The sequence below is a fragment of the Cherax quadricarinatus genome, chromosome 71, assembly GCF_038502225.1.
Source record: "Cherax quadricarinatus isolate ZL_2023a chromosome 71, ASM3850222v1, whole genome shotgun sequence".
NCBI lineage: Eukaryota > Metazoa > Arthropoda > Malacostraca > Decapoda > Parastacidae > Cherax > Cherax quadricarinatus.
In genome coordinates this window covers 16,620,170-16,642,363 of record NC_091362.1, presented here as the reverse complement: position 1 = coordinate 16,642,363, position 22,194 = coordinate 16,620,170, and the positions used below count along the sequence as shown (strand labels likewise).

Here is a 22,194-nt window from a genome sequence, read left to right as displayed (position 1 = left end):
TTATGGTTATAATTATAACGATTTAAAAAAAAAAGTGAGGGAGCCAGTACATATAGGCGAGGGGGGAAAGTGACGGGACCAAGAAAGGAAGAAAAAGTAGTAGTGGTAAGGCTGTTAAATGGTCCAATTCGAGCCGAAACGTGTGGGGGTTATTTGCGTTATGTACTTTATATGTAATAAAACATTGTTAGACAAAAAGCCATTAGTATGTTAATGCACTTAAGGCAAACTAATCATAATGCTTTAAAGAGTAAGAATTAGACAACCTATTAATTAACATTGTTTTATGCAATTTACTCCTACTAATACATGCACAATAAGAAAGGTAGCTAAATGAACAATGGTAAAATTTTTAAAAGTATGATTTATTTCAAACTGATTCAACGATCTTTTGTTAAGGACTTTAAGAGGCTTATTATCAATATGTAAATTGAACTGCATATGGAGAGGACAACGGCGGCAGGATAAACGCATGCAGTGCATTCTATTGACCTAATTCTTTGGAAACCTAATACTCGTATACTAGGATGAAGGGTTGATATTCCGTGTCACCACCTCAGCACTCAGCTGATGTGCCAGGGGCTCCACCAGCCAGATGGGCAGGTTCCCAGGGCTCATTAGATGCGCGTACACACATACATACATACACACACATACACAAACACACACAAACACACACACAAACACACACACCGATTTCCTTCCTTCATATCAAAGGGGGGGGGGGAAAGGTCATCGCTTTCTTAGCTTCGTAATCAGGTTACGCACGATTAACCAAATTAAAAACGAGGTAAGTTTTTCTTTTACTGAAAGCTACGTTTTATTTCCAAGGATGACCAAATGGGGTTTAAGGCTATCGACTGCACGAGTCATCAAGACTGCATATAAACCTGTTCACCACCAGTGTACATATCCTATGTCATTTCACTGTGGCACTGTTGAAGTGTCCTTAGTGATTGAGAAAAGTCTTTGCAAACCATTGAAACTATAACAAATACAAATTACATATATTGCATGGGTGGGTGGAGAAGAAAATATTCCAATAGATCTAAAGAGAAATCAAGATTTCTAGGAAAAGCATGTGTGTTTATCGAAGAAAATAAGGTAGAAATATGAACAAACAGATGGTTGCATGCAACAGGGTATATACGTGTACTGGTTGCTGGAGCATGGGAGTGAGGACATTTGGCGACTGACTCCTGCAGAAGTTGTGATTCAGATGAAGAAAAGGGTAGGTGGGTGAACTGGTCGCTTCCAGAGGTCACCGTTCCCGCGGCCCGGTCCCAGATAGACACGATTGCTGGCCTGATCGATGAAGTTGTTAGTGCCCGCCGCTCGCAGTCCAACGTATGTACCACAACCTGGTTGATCAGGAACTGCTTTGAGGAATCTTTCGCGTTTCTTCTTGAAGACAACAGAAGGGGGGAAGGTTGACACTTGTTGAGTTCTCTCAGTGTACTCATCGCTCCCCCTGCTATTCATTAGTGGTATCCTGCACTCTCTACCAAGCCGCTTGTACAGGTTTGGTACCAATTCAAGAATTCACTATCAGTGAATATACACTTAATTACTTTTTTCAGGTGACCTGCAGACTTTATGACCTACGTTTAGTCGATAGGCTTTAAACTCAACAAACTGATATTATGTTTAGCCCCGCCCAGTATCTTGAACCTAACGAATTAATATCACCGTAAGTAGCCCTGTCCCGTATTTTCTGTCTGTGCGGAGTGATCTGCTAGCAGGATAAGTACTGTATATCAGCAAGGTGCCAGAATAAAGCCTTCACCTAACACTATCTTCATAAAATGTACTCTTGGAACACCAAATAATGTAAGACTCGCTGTTTTGGAGGTTAGAACCTTCACCACTCCTTGCCAAGCATGAGCCACGTTTTGAAGCTTGACAAAAATTCATATTTTAATAAGCTCATCCATTTTTTATACCAAACGACAAAACAAGCAGTTTCCTACCACTGGATGTTACTGAAGGATGTGTCACTTTGCGACAAATGCTTGCCAATTGTAATCAGACAACACTACCAGTGGAGCTGCTCTCACTCCCAACAATTTACGCTCTATTGGTGCTGCATAGTTGGGCAACTGTCTTACGTATACGTCGCCAACCAGGTCTAAGTGATCCTATTATTTGCCTATTTGAGATTACCCATTTGCAGTTACTGGAACAATAATACTCATCCACTCGTATTTTTACTATTACTTTCACTTGAGTTTTTCCCCCAAGATACGAAACAGCATTACCCCATAGGTACGTATTACTGCTAGGTAAACAGTGACAGAAGATGCAAGGAGACTTACCCAACAAGTCTTGCCTTGCTCGGGAATCGAAACGGCTGGTTTTTGGTTAGGCGCCAAACGCAATAACCACTACTCCTTAATATGCGCACACTTGAACTGCGGTATACCTGTATTGATTTCCTGGACCTGTGAGTGTCTGACTTGTTTAGCCAACTACACACGTCATGCATACCAGGATGTGGGCACTGGTGACCGGGACAGCAGGCTGCTTGCTCTACTTGGAGGATCGCCCAACAGCAACCCCCCACACACTTGGCAGCCGGTGGCCTTTTGTGCTTCATTTTCTGGCTCCAGAACAAATGGAGTGTACAATTTACACACAACACTGGAGGACAGGGAGAGCATGATAACATACAATATACTGAGAGGAATTGACAAGGTGGACAGTGACAATGTTTCAGATGTGACACAGCAACAATGGGTCACAACTAGAAGTTGAAAACTCAGATGAGTCACAGGGATGTTAGGAAGTATTTCTTTAGTCAGAGTTGTCAGGAAGCGGAAAAGTCTGGAGAGTGTAGTGGAGGCAGGATCCATACATAGCTTTAAGAAGAGGCATGATAAAGCTCATGGAACAGGGTGTGTGTGGACCTAGTAGCGACTAGTGAGGGGGGCAGGGCCAGGAGCAATGAATCGACCCCTACAACCACAATTAGGTGAGTATACCCAGTATGGAAACTACACCTGAAGAAGAATGTTAAGAAAATGGAAAAAGTGTAGAAGTACGCAACATGTCTTATTCCCGAGTTAAAAAGCATGAGCTATGAGAAGCTAACAGAATTAAATCTAGACATTGGTGGACAGAAGAACCAGGGGAACCATGATAATCATATAAAATACTCAGGGAATTGATAGATTAGACAGGGACAGGCTGTCTGCGACGAGAAACGGGGACACACCTGAAGTTAAAAGATACAGATAAGCCACAGAGATGCCAGGAAGTTTCTTCAGTACTCACGAAATCGTAATGACACGACTGCAAACAAACCATACCACGAGCGGGGTTAGAACCCCGCCCGTGGTATGGTTAGTTTCTTCAATCTCAGGGTGGTCGGAAAGTGGAATACTCTCGATGAAGAAGTGGTGGAGGCAGGCTCAATGTATAGCTTTAAGAGCAAATACGGTAAGATCCACGAGACTAGGAGGGTGTGAATCTGCCAAGCAACAGTCGAGACGTGGGACCAGGAGCTAAGACTCGAGCACACACGCACACAAAGAGCTTGCAAAGACACGTACATGACCCACGAGACCAAAAATTAGCAATGCCAACCAGTCTAGCTAGTGGGACCAGGAGCCGAGTCTCGACCCCCCGAAAAAACAACTCTATGAGTACAAATACACACAGAGCACTTTAAAGCTTACGTGATAAATTACACACTGAAAAGTGGGCAGAACAAGCACATAGCTTATGTAGAGATACAGAGGTAACCCTACACGGTCGTTACAGTGTAGCTCCCCTCAAGGAAGGTTCCTTGATGTTGGTGAGGGGCTCTTGATTTAGGGAATTGGATCTGTGCTCCAGTTTCCCGAATTAAGCCTGAATGCCTTCCACATCCCCCCCCCGGCGCTGCATAATCCTCCGGGTTTAGCGCTTCCCCCTTGAAGGAGGGGTGTTAATGTTGCAGTTTAAAAACTGTAGTGTAAAGCACCCTTCTGGCAAGACAGTGATGGAGTGAATGATGGTGAAAGTTTTTCTTTTTCGGGCCACCCTGCCTTGGTGGGAATCGGCCAGTGTGATAAAAAATAATAATAATAATAATAATAATAATAATAATAATAATACAGTGTAGCTACAAAAGTAGCCCCTCCACACAGCTACAGTCACAGCTCAAGGGCTTAAGGATAAACAAAGGTAGTCTTAAGGAAAGCGTGGGTACTCACTCCATCTCCCGCTTCTCGGCAGTCTCAGCACTGATGTCCTCCTCCACCGAGTAGTCGAGGATTGACTTGACGCCAAAGGAGCGAAGCCTCTCCAAGGCAGGCTGGATCTTGATTTGGTCCTCACCAGCGACGAAGTGGCCGTAGAAGGTGGCTTTCATAAGGACGGCGAAGAGACGCTTTCCCAACAACTTCTGCCCCAACTTCAGCAACTGTTGGGAAACATACAGTCAGCAAGACACTTTATACCCCAACACAGCTAATTCTTCCTGAATTTCAATAACCCTCACCTTATTATTTTTTTCTCAACAGTCTCCATCTAATTTTTTCTCTTAGTGATTAACGAGAGAACCAGAGTTGAATAAGATAATGAAGGATGAGCCCTTCGATTCAACTTAAATAGGGAATCATTAATACGGTGAATTTGGGCATATATAAAAATTTAGAAAAAAAAAAAAAAGCGTTAGTTTAATGGAGGAAAGGTGAGGTTTCTATGGTCAGAAAAAATTTTTTTGTCTATATATATATATATATATATATATATATATATATATATATATATATATATATATATTTATATTATCACACTGGCCGATTCCCACCAAGGCAGGGTGGCCCGAAAAAGAAAAACTTTCACCATCATTCACTCCATCACTGTCTTGCCAGAAGGGTGCTTTACACTACAGTTTTTAAACTGCAACATTAACACCCCTCCTTCAGAGTGCAGGCACTGTACTTCCCATCTCCAGGACTCAAGTCCGGCCTGCCGGTTTCCCTGAATCCCTTCATAAATGTTACTTTGCTCACACTCCAACAGCACGTCAAGTATTAAAAACCATTTGTCTCCATTCACTCCTATCAAACACGCTCACGCATGCCTGCTGGAAGTCCAAGCCCCTCGCACACAAAACCTCCTTTACCCCCTCCCTCCAACCCTTCCTAGGCCGACCCCTACCCCGCCTTCCTTCCACTACAGACTGATACACTCTTGAAATCATTCTGTTTCGCTCCATTCTCTCTACATGTCCGAACCACCTCAACAACCCTTCCTCAGCCCTCTGGACAACAGTTTTGGTAATCCCGCACCTCCTCCTAACTTCCAAACTACGAATTCTCTGCATTATATTCACACCACACATTGCCCTCAGACATGACATCTCCACTGCCTCCAGCCTTCTCCTCACTGCAACATTCATCACCCACGCTTCACACCCATATAAGAGCGTTGGTAAAACTATACTCTCATACATTCCCCTCTTTGCCTCCAAGGACAAAGTTCTTTGTCTCCACAGACTCCTAAGTGCACCACTCACTCTTTTTCCCTCATCAATTCTATGATTCACCTCATCTTTCATAGACCCATCGTTTTATCTAGGGTGAGAGTAAAAACTAAGTAAAAGCTTAGGACAATGAAAGCTGGGTTGTAATGTCCGTGGAGTGGTAAAAAACATGTTTCTCCCACTTTCAATATTTGGAAGGACTATCTCTTTTTTAATCAAATACTGCATTAAAAAACAAGAGCTAAAACCGTATGGGTCACACAAAGAGCATCATCTCTTGCTTTTGTATAATTACCACTAGTACAAGCGAAATATGTGGCTACCTGATCTATATGATGTTTAACAATGTTAGAGCAACAGGTGTTTGCCTCACACACCCAACACGGGATGATTACCTGTAAAACTTATTCGTTCTGTCTTCCACTCTTTCATACCCCGTCCCTACCACATTGGTATCCTTCCATAATCCGACCCTCTCACTCATCCTCCCTCCTACCATTTCTCCCCCTCTCTCTGACACACACACACACACACACACCTCTTGGACCCACCTACACAGACGGTCTCTGGCCCTATCACCGCCATTCATCCTCTACACACGCAGAAGCCATAAGTTGAGCCACTCCACAGTTGAGCCACTCCACAGTTGAGCCACTTCATAATAAAACCTTTCAGCAGCCGGACTATCTCAGCCATCCGAGTGGGACAAGGGAAGAGGAGAGGCTCTAAGTGGGAAGCGAGCCTTTTGGAAGAGTAGTAGGGTGCAGGAGAAACAGAGGAAGTGGAAGACAAGAATTTAGAATGGGGAGGTTACCGCTTGGGTCACTCAAAACTCATGGCCATAGGAATACTATACAATAACAAATATAAAATGAACTAATAAATGTAAACAACACAAATGTTATCATACCAACGTATAATAACCAGCATCAATTACAACTCCATTAATTAATGTCATAAAGCTCTCCTAAAAGTTCCAAAGGTCCCTACAGGCCCCTCTTTAATTACAAACATCAAGACGAAGGCAAAAAGGCATAAGCCGTGAACGAACTGCTAAAATATGTTCCACAGTGAGCGACACAAAACAAGCTACACAGGCAAACAGGTGGCTATGGATGAAATGTGTGCCCGATCCTCAATCGAGATAGATTCATTGCAAGGTGATGATTGCTGTTGGGAAGGGGGGGGACGAAATACCCACGTCCTGCCGAACAGTACAATTTGTTCCTAGTCTGCAGGGCCACCGGGCTCACCGCTTCTGAAGGGTCTATCTCCAGATATGCCCTAAGAAGCCACTTAAAGGTAATAAAAGTCTACTGTAGAGTGGGCTCGCTACAGACTGCGAGAGATGAAGGATATAGACATTTTTGTTATCCTTGTTATATCCATTATTTCAAGCCTTTAATCAGTATTGTATGGCACTTTCGGGTTTAACGTTTATCTTAATAATAAATGTCCTAAATTTCACTACCTTTTCCGTAGCTCGGCTGGTAGCCCACTCAGCTCTCACACTGAGTGTCCGTGGTTCGATCTCCGGTACGGGTGGAAACACTTGAGTGTGTTTCCTTAAGACACCTACTGTCCCTGTTCACCTAGCAGCAAAAGTAGGCACCTGGGTATTAGCCAACTGGTGTGGGTCGCATCCTGGAGACAAAATTAACTCAAGTTGCCGGAAATGCTCTACATAACCAGGGGCTTTCTATGTAGTATATCACTGATGTCGGTGAGTTTTGTATACGTTGTACCATGTACTTGTAGAAGTAAAGATTATTATTATTATTACCGCTTGTTAACCTTGCTAGTTTCAATAAGCAAATAACAAAAAGGCACAATACCGTGACTGGAACAATACACAAATAACCCGCACATAGGACAGAGGAGCTTACGACGACGTTGTGACAGTGTGACTTTGTAAATGGTCCGAGTCGGACCGAAACGTCGTCGTAAGCTCCTCTCTCCTATGTGCGGGTTGTGTAGAAAATAAGCAAAAATATTCTTTAAACAAACTTATTGCACTATTTTTCTTTATATTAACAACTTTGCGCAAGATTTTATTTAGTTCTTATCTAATCATTATTTATATAAGAGACTTTTAATGTTACTTATAATTGGGTCTTAGAAGACAATTATTACAATCATCTTTTAACACTAAGTAACACCTGAAGCAGTTTGTCAGATATGCTGTTAATAACTGTAACTGTAGCCTTGTTCCAAGAAATTGGACCTTTTTTTTTTTTCCTCTTCCTTTGATCTAACTTTTTTTTTTTTTAAACACAGGGCTTGACAAGGTTAAGGATCCCTAGCTTTATTGACAAGCTATTTACAGGTTAAGGATTCCTAACTTTATTGGCAAGCTAAGAGCTGTTACCTACATCAGCTCATTTGAAAGCATTTTTATTGTTATGAGACATACAAGTAGGGAACAGGATGAAGTTGGAGCCATCTGTGGGCCAGCATTTTCATGTGATCAACTGACTATCTCGTTGACATCATTATGCTGTACGAATGTGTTCCATACTCTAGTCATCCTGGGTATATATGATCTCAGATGGAGAGATGTTCTGGAGAAGGGTACAGCCAGAGTGAAGTTGCTGCTTTCTGTCCGTCTTGTGGCATAAAAGCTTGTTTCACGCTGTCCTCGAAGTGGATCCAAGTGTGGTACTTTGACAATATTGGCCTTGTACATAACAGTAAGGCCACCCACATCCTTCCTATGTTGAAGGCTCTGCTGAAATGACAGATCTATCCCGGATGGGTCCAGGCGAGAGATGAGACGTCTTGCTCTGTTCTCTACTCTGTCAAGCAATCGCAGATCTTTAATACCTCCTATTACCTTAGGGCTATATATCCCTACCAGTTTTTTCCTTCTCCATATTTAAAAAAAAATATACCGTGACCACATCCAGCAGACACCATCAACCGTGTGTAGCAACTCCCACAGGCTTGTACTACCACACTTATAAATAAAAAAATTCTTCCCACTTATGTATACTATTGTAAAAGGAGCTTAATTCGTGCTAAACGTTACATATTCGAGTTTAATTTGTTAAACTGCGGGATATTCATATTTTTATCTGGTAGACTAGGAGGTTATAATCATGGAGAAATGCTAAACCTGTATGGGTTATATATCTCATGGAGAGATGGAGGTAATTAATTGCTTTCAACCCGAAGGGAAGGGTAACTTCAATTCTTCACCTTCACCAAGGCAACTGAAAGGTAGGACGAGGGAGAGGAAAAAAATTAATCCAGCTTCTCTAAAAAATATCACAGACCCACAGGGAACATTCAAGCTCACAGATCAATTACACAATGTTTTAAGAAGTAAAGGAAATCCAGTCTGCATGCTGAACCGCCAGGTGAATGATTTCAGATATCTATACACACTGATAAATGATTAGCTTTTCACCAGCATACATTGACAAGAGGAAGACCAAAGCTGTCTCAGTGAACATCTGTTAATTCCATCAACAAAAATGTCAAAATATGCAAGATGTGGTATTTGTGCAGTTACCATTGTTATATTAATTATTCTTTTTGATTACGATCATATTTAAGGAAAAAGCGATAAAAAAAAAAAGCTTCGTACTGTACAAACTGGAGTGAGGATGTACGTGTCACAAAACACTAAGCTGTGTTGCAAGACTAAAGCGATACACACAAATAAAAGGTAAAATAACTGCGAAATACAAGAATACAGTGAGTAATACAATAAATCAACACTTGTTCGAACCACCACCACCTCTCAACCAAGTATCGAGAGAATTTGTTCATGCCAACAGACGCTTTGCTACGGGTTGTCTCGCTCGATTTTCAAATCACTGAAGAAATTTCATATGACAATATATACTCAGAGGCGTATTTCTCTGTATATACAATACACTGAGTTTAACTTCTATAATGGGGATTAAAATATTTTGATAAACGTATATATAGGCGAACTGCAGTCAGTAACCCATATGCAGTCGACAAGTTTTCAATTATTACTGGTGTTACTACAATGATGTCTCTCGCCTTGGAAGAGAAAACATTCACCATCATTCAGTCAACAGCTATCTCGTCAAGCGTATAGACATCACAATTCAAATGAAACCTCTGAAATTTGTCAGACTACTTATTTTAATAAGAGAAATGCTAAACCGTAGGGATCATAGAACGCCTGGGGAGGAATGAGGCAATGAAATTCGATCTAAAGGGAAAGGCAGGTTCAATTCTCAATCATGAGCCACTCACTAGCGTCAACAAACTTCCTTAAGTAGTGTCCAACTTGAATACATCTGCGAATTCTGTCTTGGTTAGATACTTTCACCATGTTATTTCTATCCCTTTTATTCCAATCATATCCCTTTAACTGCAAGACTTTCCACAGAGCGTAATTCAGTACCTTCAGCCTATCTTTGTAGGATAGGTTTCCGATACATGGGATCAACTTCGTTATAGTTCTCTGTACGCACATTTTCTAATGAATTTATATTCATTCTGAAATATGAAGACCACTCTCGCAAATATGTGGATTTTTCATATGCGATTTAGCGGTAAATTTATAGTCTCGCTATTTAGATTAGGTCAGGGTGTCCTCTATACATAAATAAGTCAATTGTAACAAACAACGGAAATGGATAGACACCCACCGCGCACAGTAGAAAAAACTAAGATTTTCGCTGTTTAAGGCACCTTTATCAGTCGCTTATTTGCCTTTGGCATAGTGAAGTGCTGCCCGTTATTAAGAGGACTAAGTGCTAAATGAGGCGTTACCAAAGATATATAAAGTTGAAGTATAGCCTTAGAACTTGCATTGTTTATTCTTTTTGATCTGAAGCTAAGTATCATATGAGTTATATTGTGAACACAGTATGTGCTGTTGTCTTGTCTTTAAATTTCAGCATACCAGAACTCCTAAATCTTTATCGCATTCAGTTTAACTAAGATGTGCATTACAAGTATTATTAGAGTTATTTTCTTTTAAGATTAAAACCTTACATTTATCCGCAATGCACCGAAACTGCTGCTACTCCGACCATAAAAACAACCTACCGAGGTCATCCTTTGGTTTTCTAGTGTCTTCCGAAATTATCTGACGGCCTATTTTAGTATCATCGCCAAACTTACTTTTGTTGCTGAATATTCACTCATCTATCAGTTATGTAGATTATCAACGCAGTCCCTATCTTCGTAGGCTAGGTTTCTGATAAGGAGAGAGAATCAAAATGGCAGATTTACACATACAACAGGATATTACTGCCTTAAGTGTACGCCTTGATATGCTGAAGAACTCTAAATATCAGATAGAGAACATCCTCCCCAAGTTGAAAATATTACCGACTATATCATTAACACTCCTCCCCAGAGGACCCAAAGAATGACTCTTCCACAGAGGGTGTTATACCCATACCAATAATTTTGTTATTACACACACACTTTTTAAGTTGCACCAAAGTGGTTGGGCCACTTCCCTTTTATATCCTACCTCGTTCCCCCTCCCACCCTTTTCCCATATTTCTATCCTTACCCATCCTTCTTCCTTACCCTTCTCACCAAAGCTCTGGTCGTAAGTTAAGGTTTCTGATACAAGAAATCAACTTCGTTATCCTCTTCTGTAGGTCTTCTAGCGCATTTACGTCCATATTATAATGAGACAAGAACAGAGCAGTGTAACCTAAATGAGGCTTTACCAAAGGAGGTCGAATAGACGGTCGTGACGAATGCCAACATGACTTGCCAAAACGTGCAACCTACCCGAGCTGCATATATTCCTACGTAACAGAAGTTAGATAAAATATAAATGACCCTAATTGGAAAAAACAATAGAATAAAACACATCTTAGGTGAAAAAGAAGTGGCATTTAAGTGCGAATCAGTGGGAATCACTTTAATGGCCAATAAGGTATTACCTTAATGGCCAATAAGAGGAATAAAAAGGAATAAGCCACTAAAATATGAAATTAAGGTTGCAAAGAAATCAAATAACTTAAAGAGTTTCTTTCAGGTATATAGACATAAGATTAGAGGAAAAGATAGGCCCACTTAAAAGTAACTCATCAGCTTACTAAATTTTAGTGAAAGAAACTGCACCATTTTTGGCACTTATTTCCTGCCTGTTTTTACACGGGGATACAAGTGAAATTCTGGAGATAAAAAAATTTATAGGTCAGGATGAGAATAAATTACGCAAGATTAAATTCACTAGTGACATGGTCCTCATACAACTTGATAGATTGAAACCAAATAATCCAGCTTTGACGAGCTGACATCAAGCGTTCTGAAAGAATGTAGAGAAGAATTTTGCAAACTAATTGCTAATTTATTCAACAGATCACTACAAATAGGTATCGTACCGAGTAAGTAGAAAGTGGCAAATGTGACACCCATTTACAAAGGAGATTGGTCTATAATATGAAGATAAGGACCTATTTAGCCTAACTTTAATTGTGGGAAAGTAGATCAAGTCAATAGCTGCGGGTACAATTCAAAACCACATTCAAAAACAATGTGATCAATGACTCACAGTTTTACAAAGGGGCATTGCTAATTTACTATCCTTTTTCACTAAGGTATTCGAGGCAGCAGATCAAGACAGAATACATTCTTGCGTATATGGACTTCAGGAAGGCCTTTGATAGAATCCCATACAAGGACTCGTGAAAAAAAAAATGAGCAGTACATGAGAAATGAAATCCGAGTTAAGTCATGGCTGACCAATAGGTGATAGTGTACATAAATGGGGAGGAGTCAGAATAAAGACCCGTTACACATTAGTGGTGTGCCACAAGACTAGGGAATAAATAGCAACACGAGTTTACCAATAACAGTAAAACAAACCATCAGATAATTTCTGATGAGGATTTCAGGATGAACTGAACAGGTTGATGTGGTGGGAAAGGAAAATAACTGTTACCTACAAGCTAAATGAAGCCGAGGTTAGTGAAACTGAATGCGAAAATAATTACATCTGGTTAGTAGACATTTAAAATCAAGACAACAATGCATAAGTGTTCGCAATAAAGCTATAGGAGTCTTGGCTTCATATCTACACATAATAAAAGTCCTAAGGTTATAATTTATCTTTCGTAAGGCCTCATTTAGAATATGCTGCTCAATTCTGGTCTCCGTATTACAGAATGGATATAAATGCGCTGGAAAGTATACAGAGATAGCGACGTTGATCCCGTATATTAGAAATCTCTACTACGAAGATAGGCTGAGGGCAATGAATTTGCATTCTTTGTTAAGACGTAGAATTAGGGGGCAGGGATAGGACTAGGTATACATATGGAAAGCCGGAATAAATATAAGTGGGATATAAATGACGTGCTGAAAGCATGTAACAAATGCAAGGCTCGCAGCAATGGATTCAAGTTGGATAAATTTAGATTTAGAAAGGATTTAGTGAAGTACTGGCTTGGCAACAACTGTAGATAAACGCAACAAACTGTCAGGTTGCGTCGTTGTAACAAGAATTTTGGGCAGGACAAGCTATGGAGTAGGAAAAACTGAAAGGCCATCATAGTTTAAGTGGGTGTGATTGCGTGCAAGTTAGACTTGCACTCAGTTCTTATGAGCTATCCTGTGTTCTGAGCTTTTTCTAACATTTTTTAAGCTCAAAAACATTTTCCCGCAGGATGTACCTCGAGACAGGAATGTGAGCGAGGAGGTTTTCTTACTGCGAGCGTTCCCTTAACGGAGAAAAATAATTTTAAAGAAAGAATAATATTTATCTGTAATATATCTGATGAGTAATATGGGGAAACTGTGATAATGACAATATGTGGGTTATTGTAGTTTATTAGGTGACGTTCCGTCCACCAGGGACTTCAAGGTTCCTCGTTATCAGTCCCCAGTGCACATCCCTCTAGACGAAAAGTCTAGAAATAAAATGCCATAATCAAGTTTCATTATCACCACATTATACATACATAAAACTTCATTAATGCGTTAACACTAACAGATGGAAAAATTAGGTTATTGTGCTTGCATGTGCATTACGTTTGTTTATTTTGTTGTTCACAGGGAGCACTAAACTCATAGAATTGTATATTACTACATTAAATTTGGGGAAAACTCTAAATCTAGGGGAATGGGAAGCAATCAAGTTCGATCCCAGGAAGGGACGGACAGATCCAATTCCCTACCTTAAGAGCTCCTCATCGGTATTTAGGGATCTCCCTTGAGGGGCTGAATATAGCAGTCTATCTCAGCCCTTTGCCGTTTCATTACCCGAACCCCACATGTTCCAAGCACCAATGTCCTTTTGCCGGACGTAGATATTAGTGGGAGGGAGGTTTGGGAGGAATAGAATCAGAAAATAATAAGGTAGAATGATCAGAAGAACGAGTAGATATTAAGAAGGAACTTTGTAGTGGTCGAAAAGATTATCTTTCTTTCGCCTAGGAACGTGTGGGTGGGGCTAAAAAGATGGCGACGCCCTTAACCTTTACTACCACCACTAAAGGGGAGACAGACAGACTTGAGCAGTGGTGGTTAGACACAAGTTAATGAATGAAAGGGGTCAAAGTCAGAGGCGGCAGACCAGAAATGGGAACACGTTGAAGAGGTTCGAGTTATTGGAGACAAGCACTTGCTAACGGTTGCGTACAGTGTTGTGTTGTCCCAGATGTGTTACATCTATTATTTTTAATTTAATCAGGGGGAAGCATTAAACCCGTAGAGAATCTAGATGCCATCAGGTTCGAGCTAAAGAAAGGGAGGATAAGTCCAGGTCCTAGGATTAAGAGCCTCTGTTATAATCTAGCCATATAACACACTCGCTATCAAACAAGTTTCGTGTTCTTTTAACAAGATTGGGCTCTAAAGAGTGAATGGGATTAACCTCAGAACAACATAACGAGATTATTATACTTCACATCGTTGCAGATGAGGCATAGGTAAAGTGAAATACTGATTGCCCAGAGAGGACGTGACATTACTGAGGAGTTACTTAACACTGCAAAACTATAAACTAGTGGTTCACTTATACGTCTGATCGGAACTCGCGAGAATAAAAATAAAGCTTTACTACATTGTACGGATGGAGCTGTCGATAGAGCCACAATCTTCAACGGGTCAGTCAAAACAGGGTTAACTTCCAGAGGTGTGAAAGAAAATGTAGTCCCAGAATTTAAGAAAGGGATAGACCAGTAGCATTAAACTACAAACCGGTATCAATGTCATGTACGGTTATGGAGATGATAGCACCTAGAAAAGAGTGAGCTAACAAATAACCAGCATGACTGGAGATGACAAATCTTTGTAGATGAATGGTTCAGAGAACCGACATGTTGATAAATTTAGACTCAAGATTGATGGACTGAACACATCGACTCAAGGTTGAGGGACTGATTACCTCATTCTCCTCCTGTTCTTCAAGTTTCTCCTATGTATGGACTGATGAAGCCACTGTGTGGCGAAACGTTTCCTTAATAAAGATACCCAAGAGTTGCACATGTGTCTAAATTTATCAATGACAAATCTTGTCTATACTGTGGTACAGTACTACTGTCAGTAGTACTGTACTGTAGTATTGACAATCTGTCTTGCAAACCTACCCGAGTTCTACGACAAGGTAGCAGAAGTGAGGTAGGAGAGAGTGATGGGTGGACTGCAAGAAGGCTTTTGACAATACCGCATAAGAGAAGGTCAAACACTAGAAGTATGTATTTATTCAGTCTAAAAGGGGTCGGGCATGGAATGATCTTGGTGGGGAACCAGAATGACCTTTGTGAAGTGGAAGCAGATTTCATACATAATTTTAAGATCAGGTACGATTGAGCCCAAAAGGCTGCGAAAAGAATTTAGAGAATGGCAAATTAAAAGGCGAGACAAGGATCTGAGAATCTACCCCTGCAACCATAAATAGGCAAGTACAAATGAGTACAAAAAAAATGAATGGCTGGGCTAGGGGTAATCAACTTTGATTCGAGGAGCAATTAATTCCTTGAATCAAGAATTCTTCTCTACTAGGGACATCAAACAACATTTTATCCTTTGCAGATACCTGAATCTAAAAGAAAACATCCACAGAAGATACAACGAGCCTCTATGATGATATAAACCAAATCTTCCAGTGGGCCACTGACAACACTATGATGTTCACTGAAAACATACTTCACTTATTACGTCACGGAAGAAATTTAGTTCGGAGTGCAAGACAAACTCAAACTGTGCAATAGAACGTAAATTAAATATGAGAGACCTGGGAGTGATAATGTCAGATCTCACGTTCAAGGAGAACAACGTTATTGTCGCAACTCCAAGCAAAATGATAGGATGCATAACAGGAACCTTCAAAACAAGATATGCCAAGCCACTGATGACACTCTTAAGGTCATTCGTACTATCGAAGCTGGAGTACTGCCGTGTACTAATAGACCCCTTCAACGCAGGCGAAATTACCGAGATGGAAAATGTAGAGAACTTTCACAGCTCGTATAAACTCAGTCATGCACCAAAATTACAGGGAACACTTTAAGTCCCTAGAATTGTACTGCTGAGAAAGTAGGAGAGAAAGACACTGAAGATACTGGAGGAATTGGTCCCAAGCCTACACATCGAAATTACTACTTATGAACACAAGCTTGGCAGAATACCTCCAATAAAAAAGCAGGGGAGAGAGGAAAACACAGAACTCGGTGAGTTAAGGGCCCACGACTCTACATCCTTCCTTCATGTATAGAGAATTACCAACCCCAAGCTGTCCTCAAGAAGGAACTCTTGAGATTTATCAAAACGGTTCCTGGTCAACCGGGTAGGGGTGCATACGTTAGACTGCGGGCGGCAGGTATTAACAGCTTGATTGATCAGGCCAACAACCAGGAGGCCTGGTCTGGGACAGGGCCGTGAGGACAGCGAGTTCTGGATACGACTCCAGGTAAGCCATTAAAGCACCCCTTACCCTTGAAGAATTAGGCCCTGTAGTGAGTGATATACACAAAGAATTTTTGACAGCAGCAGCAAACGACCCAAGGAATTTTTCTCTAAAGCCAGTTTGACCAAAGATACGAGTGATTAAAGTGGGTCAACGCTGAGCTGTTGTGCAGCTGGTAAACCCGTAGGAGTCCTATAGCGAATGAGGGCTGGGAAGCAATCAGGATTGATCCGAAGGGGGTTAAGTATTAACAAGTCTTTTAATTAAATGGCCTGTACCTGTTTTTAACTAATAACTTAAGTGTTTGGTTAGAGTAGCTCTAGTCTTAAGACGGAACTCCATACTTTGCAGTTTCTTAGCATGTTTGTAGTGTAGGCCTACGTGACCTTGACAAAACTGACAAACTTTACCATTAGTACTTGGTCACTAAGAGGGTGTCTTTGCTTATCCACGATACGTTTATGAGCTGTCAGAAATATATTAATATTCATTCCCATGATATTCACGAAAAACGCTAAACCTGTATAAATTTTCAACGTAATTACGTCAAGTGTAGCAACGGGGTTTAGAGTTCACCAAAGTTAGCATTTAGAATTAAGATAATACAGCAATTATTTATTACAAATGGGGAGATTTCTTTACACTAATGGTACCAAGGTACCTTGAGTGGCTGTTGCACGTCCAGGTAACACAACTAATTTGATTTATTTTAGTCAGGGGTAAGTGATAAACTAGTAGGAGTCTGATACCACCTAGGGAATCTAAGACAATAAGGTCCGATCTAAGGACAGGAAGATTAAGTGAAATTCCTTGGTTCAAGAATCCCCTCGCCGGCATGAAGGCACCTCCCCTGAGGTACAAACTTTAATGTTTTAATGACGATAATACGGCACGCAGGGAGAACATTCTGCGACCGTTAACTCAAAAATAAATTCGTCCTGTGCCGCGCATGCGTTAAATAACATAAATCAACTGGTGACACTACATATTGATTACTACCAGTAAGGATACCTAGATGTATTATTACAGCTTTAAGAAAAAAATACACCAAAAACTGATAGAATTATCTTTACATTCATGGGGAACACTAAACCCGTAGAGGTCATACAGTGCCTGGGGGAATGGACGGCGTTCAGACTCGATTCAAGGAAATGGAGTACAGGTCCAATTCCTCGCATCAAGAACCCTCACCAACATCAAGGAACTTCTTTCGATGGGAAACTGATGCGGAGGACCAAAATAATTGCCATGGCAAAATATTAAACATAGGCGACTTTAATCAGATGCTTATGCATGTTTTTCCCTTATATACTCTATACTAAAATGAAGTTATTGCTATACAGACACTGCACACGAGCATACCCGGACGATGCCAACTTCTGTCACATTACACTTAACAGAGAAGGAACTGTATCAGGGATAAATGTTAGTTACTCTACACCTTACCTTAACATACCTAGCGGGTACCTAGAAAGCTTAAGCTTAGGTTTAAAATTTAGTGATCAAAGCTTCACGGGCTGATTTGTTTATCTTGCAACTTTGGGCACTGAGGTTGAAAGAGCAGGTTAAATATGCAGGTTACATTCGAGTCGCCAAAAATTGAAGTTAAACAAATCAATCCTTGCTTCTCCTAATCAGGCTTTAAGAAAATTTCAAAGTGGTATCCCGTCTTACTAGGGTGTGGCTTGCCCTGATTTCTGGAGAGGTCAAGTCAAGCTACGAGGCTCCACGGCTGAGGACACTGGCACTTAAGGGGTCCTTTAGGGGTCACCAGACTAGTAATGTGACATGAAGTTCGCGCCGTCCATGGCTGCCTCCAGAAGGCTAGCCACGAACCTTCTCATTGTTGTCCACTAGAGACTGAATACCACACATTTGGAAGACTAACAGAGCACGTAACACCTCCCAAGTCGTCTTGCTCTTAAAAGCGGCTTCATGGTCACAGAAGGTCAGGTCAAGTGGGTCTTTTTTCTCTTTATCATGGGAGGCAGCGCCCAGAGCATTGTTCTCTCCTACTAGAGAGGCAGCTGCAGGCGTCGACTTGAGTCGAACGCTCACCCCGATGTGTCTGGTCCTCAAATTCCGGCATATTTGCGCGTGGCGTACACCATATCTAACACAGGTAGCGAAAGAGCGAGGCAGCGTAGCAGCCAACACGGGAGCCATCACTTAACTGACGCACTGAGACATTCGCTCGTGTGTGTTCATTGCCACAACTGCTATGACGTTTCGAGGTTCTAGCCATGTGATTGGCTGGTTGCCACAACTTCTATGGCGTCACGAAATTACAGCCACGTGATTGGCTAACTACGGAGGCGTGCCAGAATCTGGACCACCAGCAGAAAACGAGACTGTTTCAAAACCCGGGTTGGCCAGGAAAAATTAACCATATTATCATCTGTCCCAAGGATGAGAATTCCGTGTATAAAGGAACATGAACGAAGAAAGTATTGATCGTAACGTTTGGCCAGACTACTAAAGCATCCCCTGGCTCCCAGCCAGACAAAAGTGACCTGAGATCTTAATTTATTTGTCAAGGAAGAATCACCTGACGCGGGACTTAATTTTAATCATGTGATGACTCGCTCAGTGGCTTTAAGAGCAACTTAAGAATTGTGTAATACTTAGGTGCCTCTGACCCAACGTCAGAGACTGTGGTGGGGCACTTGGCTCTCTACACTGCTGGCATGCGTCTCATGAGAGTTTTATATTTTTACTTAATAACTATACATTATCTCGTTTTTTATGTGTTGGGGGGTAGGGGGAGGTTATCGTAAGAGCATCAAAGACCCCAATGGAAATAAGTCGTTTTATTTTTTTATATATCCTAGGTAATTTATATTATGTATGATAATTGTACTTATGTTTACCTGTACCTAAATTTACTTGCTAATCAATGTCCCTAGATCACTTACTACTAAGAATATAAGAGAGGCAGCAGTTTTGGCAGGCTCATAGTGTAATGTTGATGGAAGGAATAAACTTGTTTGTGGTCGGAGTATCAGTCTAGGTGGTGGTGTTATGACTGTAGCAGTGTTGGCATGATTCTTCCGACGTGTTCTGACTTATTTTCTTTTTGTCAGGATACCTGCGATCATGGCGTAATAGCCCATAAAATACGTGCTTAAGGAATAACTGGGAAAGTGGGGAGATGGATCTTCAACTTCCTAACAAATCGAGCACAAAGCGTAGTGGTCAACAGAGTTAAATCGGAGGCTGCCATAGTGAAGAGCTCTGTTCCACAAGGCACAGTACTCGCCCCCATCTTATTCCTTATCCTCATATCAGACATAGACAGAGATATATACCACAGCACCGTATCATCCTTCGCGGATGATACTAGGATCTGCATGAGGCTGTCATCTGCTGAGGACGCGGTTAACCTCCAATAAGATATAAACAAAGTTTTCCAGTGGGCAACGGTAAACAATATGATGTTCAATGAGGACAAATTCCAACTACTACGTTATGGAAAACTGGAGGAGATAATAACTAGAACAGAGTATACTACAGACTCTGGCCATACAATAGAGCGGAAAAACAATGTAAAGGACCTGGGAGTAGTAATGTCTCACTTTCAAGGATCACAACAGTGCCACGATCACAAGTGCAAAGAAAACGATAGGATGGATAATGAGAACGTTCAAAACGAGAGATGCCAAGCCAGTGATGATCCTTTTCAAATCACTTGTTCTCTCTAGGCTGGAATACTGCTGTACATTAACATCTCCATTCAAAGCAGGTGAAATTGCAGATCTAGAGAATGTACAGATATCCTTTACTGCACGTATAAGTTCTGTCAAGCACCTTAACTACTGGGAACGCTTGGAAGCACTTGACTTGTACTCGTTGGAACGCAGGAGGGAGAGATATATCATAATCTACACTTGGAAAATCCTGGAAGGAATGGTCCCAAATCTGCACACAGAAATCATTCCCTACTAAAGTAAAAGACTGGGCAGGCGATGCAAAATGCCCCCAATTAAAAGTAGGGGCGCCATTGGTACACTAAGGGAAAACACCATAAGTGTCCTGGGCCCAAGACTGTTCAACAGCCTCCCATCAAGCATTAGGGGAATTACCAATAAACCCCTGGCTGCCTTCAAGAGAGAGCGGGACAGATACCTAAAGTCAGTGCCGGATCAGCCGGGCTGTGGCTCGTACGTTGGACTGCGTGCGGCCAGCAGTAACAGCCTGGTTGATCAGGCCCTGATCCATCGGGAGGCTTGGTCAAGGACCGGGCCGCGGGGGCGTTGATCCCCGGAATAACCTCCAGGTAACCTGAGGCGCAGCCGATGACCAGCAGTGCGCTAGTGTCCGGTCGAGCCCTTGTTGACAGGTTGGGAAGCATCTTCATACCATAGCTTTATATGTGTGGCTCAGGTTCTCGCGTTTATCTGGCAGCGTTTTGGGTCATTATTACATTCATGAGAAGAGCGATAAACCCATAGGGGTTATACAGCGCCTGTTGAGGAATGGAAGGCTTTCAGGATCGATTCAAGGACCTGGAGCACAGGTCTACAATTCCTGAGGTCAAGAGCCCATCTAACCAGCATCAAGGACCCTCGTTTGAGGGGGGAGGGGAGTTAGGACATTTTAGTCTGTCGTAGAAAGCTTTATCTGCAGCCTAGGATAGCAACGTGGCTGGACAGGAGGGATAGGGGAGACATGATGACGTGTAAAATACTGAGGGGAATTGATAAGGTGGACAGGGAGGGACCCAGAACCAAGGGGACACACCTGGAAGTTAAATTATGGGGAAGCGCTAAACCCGTAGGGATTATACACGACTTGTGGGGGTTTAGGGAGGTATTCAGGCTTAATTCAGGGAACTGGAACACAGGTCCAATTCCCTAGATCAAGAGCCCCTCAATAGCGTCAAGGAACCTCCCTCGAAAGGACTGGAAGTTGAAACCTCACATGAACCATAGGGATGTTAGGAAGTATTTCTTCAGTCCCAAGAGTTCTCAGGGAGTGAAATAATCTGAAATGTATGGTAGTGGAGGCAGGAGTCATACATAGCTTTAAGAGGTGGTATGATAAGGCTCTTAGAGCAGGGAGTGAACCTAGTAGCAACTAGCGAAGAGGCGGGGCCAGGAGCTGTGAATAAACCCATGCAGCCACAAATAGGTATACAGAGCACATCTAGGTCCCTAAATCCACCCTCTCATTATTATTATAATAAAAAAGAAGCGCTAAGCCACAAGGACTATACAGCCTCCACCCTCTCATGTACTGTATATATCTCCATCTGTTCCTCATTTGTACCAGTAGATATCTTGATCCAAGAAACTGAGCTTGTTCTCTCATTCCTTGGGTTGAACCCTGTTCCCTCCCATTCCCCAAGCACAGCACGATCCTCATGGGTTCATGCGCTAAATTTCGACTGGACGATAATGATCGCATGATCACGTGAAGCATTTAATAATACGTTAGTGCAGTCTAAGTTTCATTCACCAACAGCTTTGATATAATTATAATCATGGGGAAGCGCTAAACCTGTAGGATTATACAGCGCATGTGGGGGGGGGGGAATGGAAGGTATTCAGGCTCAGTTCAGGGAACCGGAACACAGATCCAATTCCCTAGATCAAGAGCCCCTCACCAACGTCAAGGAACTTCCCTTGAGGGATCAAAGGTTTGATAAAGCTCCTGATAGGCAAAATGTAGTCTGCCAAGAAGGGCTAAACCTATAAGGGTCATAGAGCACTTGAGGAATGGAAAGTAATCAAGTTCGATCCAAGGAAAAGGAGAGCAGGCCCAGTTCCATGGATCTAAAGCCCATCAGTGATGTCAAGGAGCCCCTTTCTCGAGGGGTGTGACAAGAAGCTACCTCTTACCCTACCTAGTGAACAATATC

General features: G+C 41.8%; 1 protein-coding gene across 1 annotated transcript in view; it reads right to left on the bottom strand.

The window, feature by feature from the left end:
- Window positions 1-18,537, bottom strand: part of LOC128700353 (proline dehydrogenase 1, mitochondrial) — an 81,817-nt gene extending 63,280 nt beyond the window's left edge. Inside the window, exons 1-2 of the mRNA XM_070100075.1 lie at window positions 18,171-18,537; window positions 4,197-4,405 (exon numbers count right to left, since the gene is read on the bottom strand). Coding sequence (XP_069956176.1) covers window positions 4,197-4,405; window positions 18,171-18,500 — 539 coding nt within the window. The 5' untranslated portion in view covers window positions 18,501-18,537. The remainder of the gene's footprint in view (window positions 1-4,196; window positions 4,406-18,170) is intronic.
- Window positions 18,538-22,194: the final 3,657 nt, after the last annotated feature.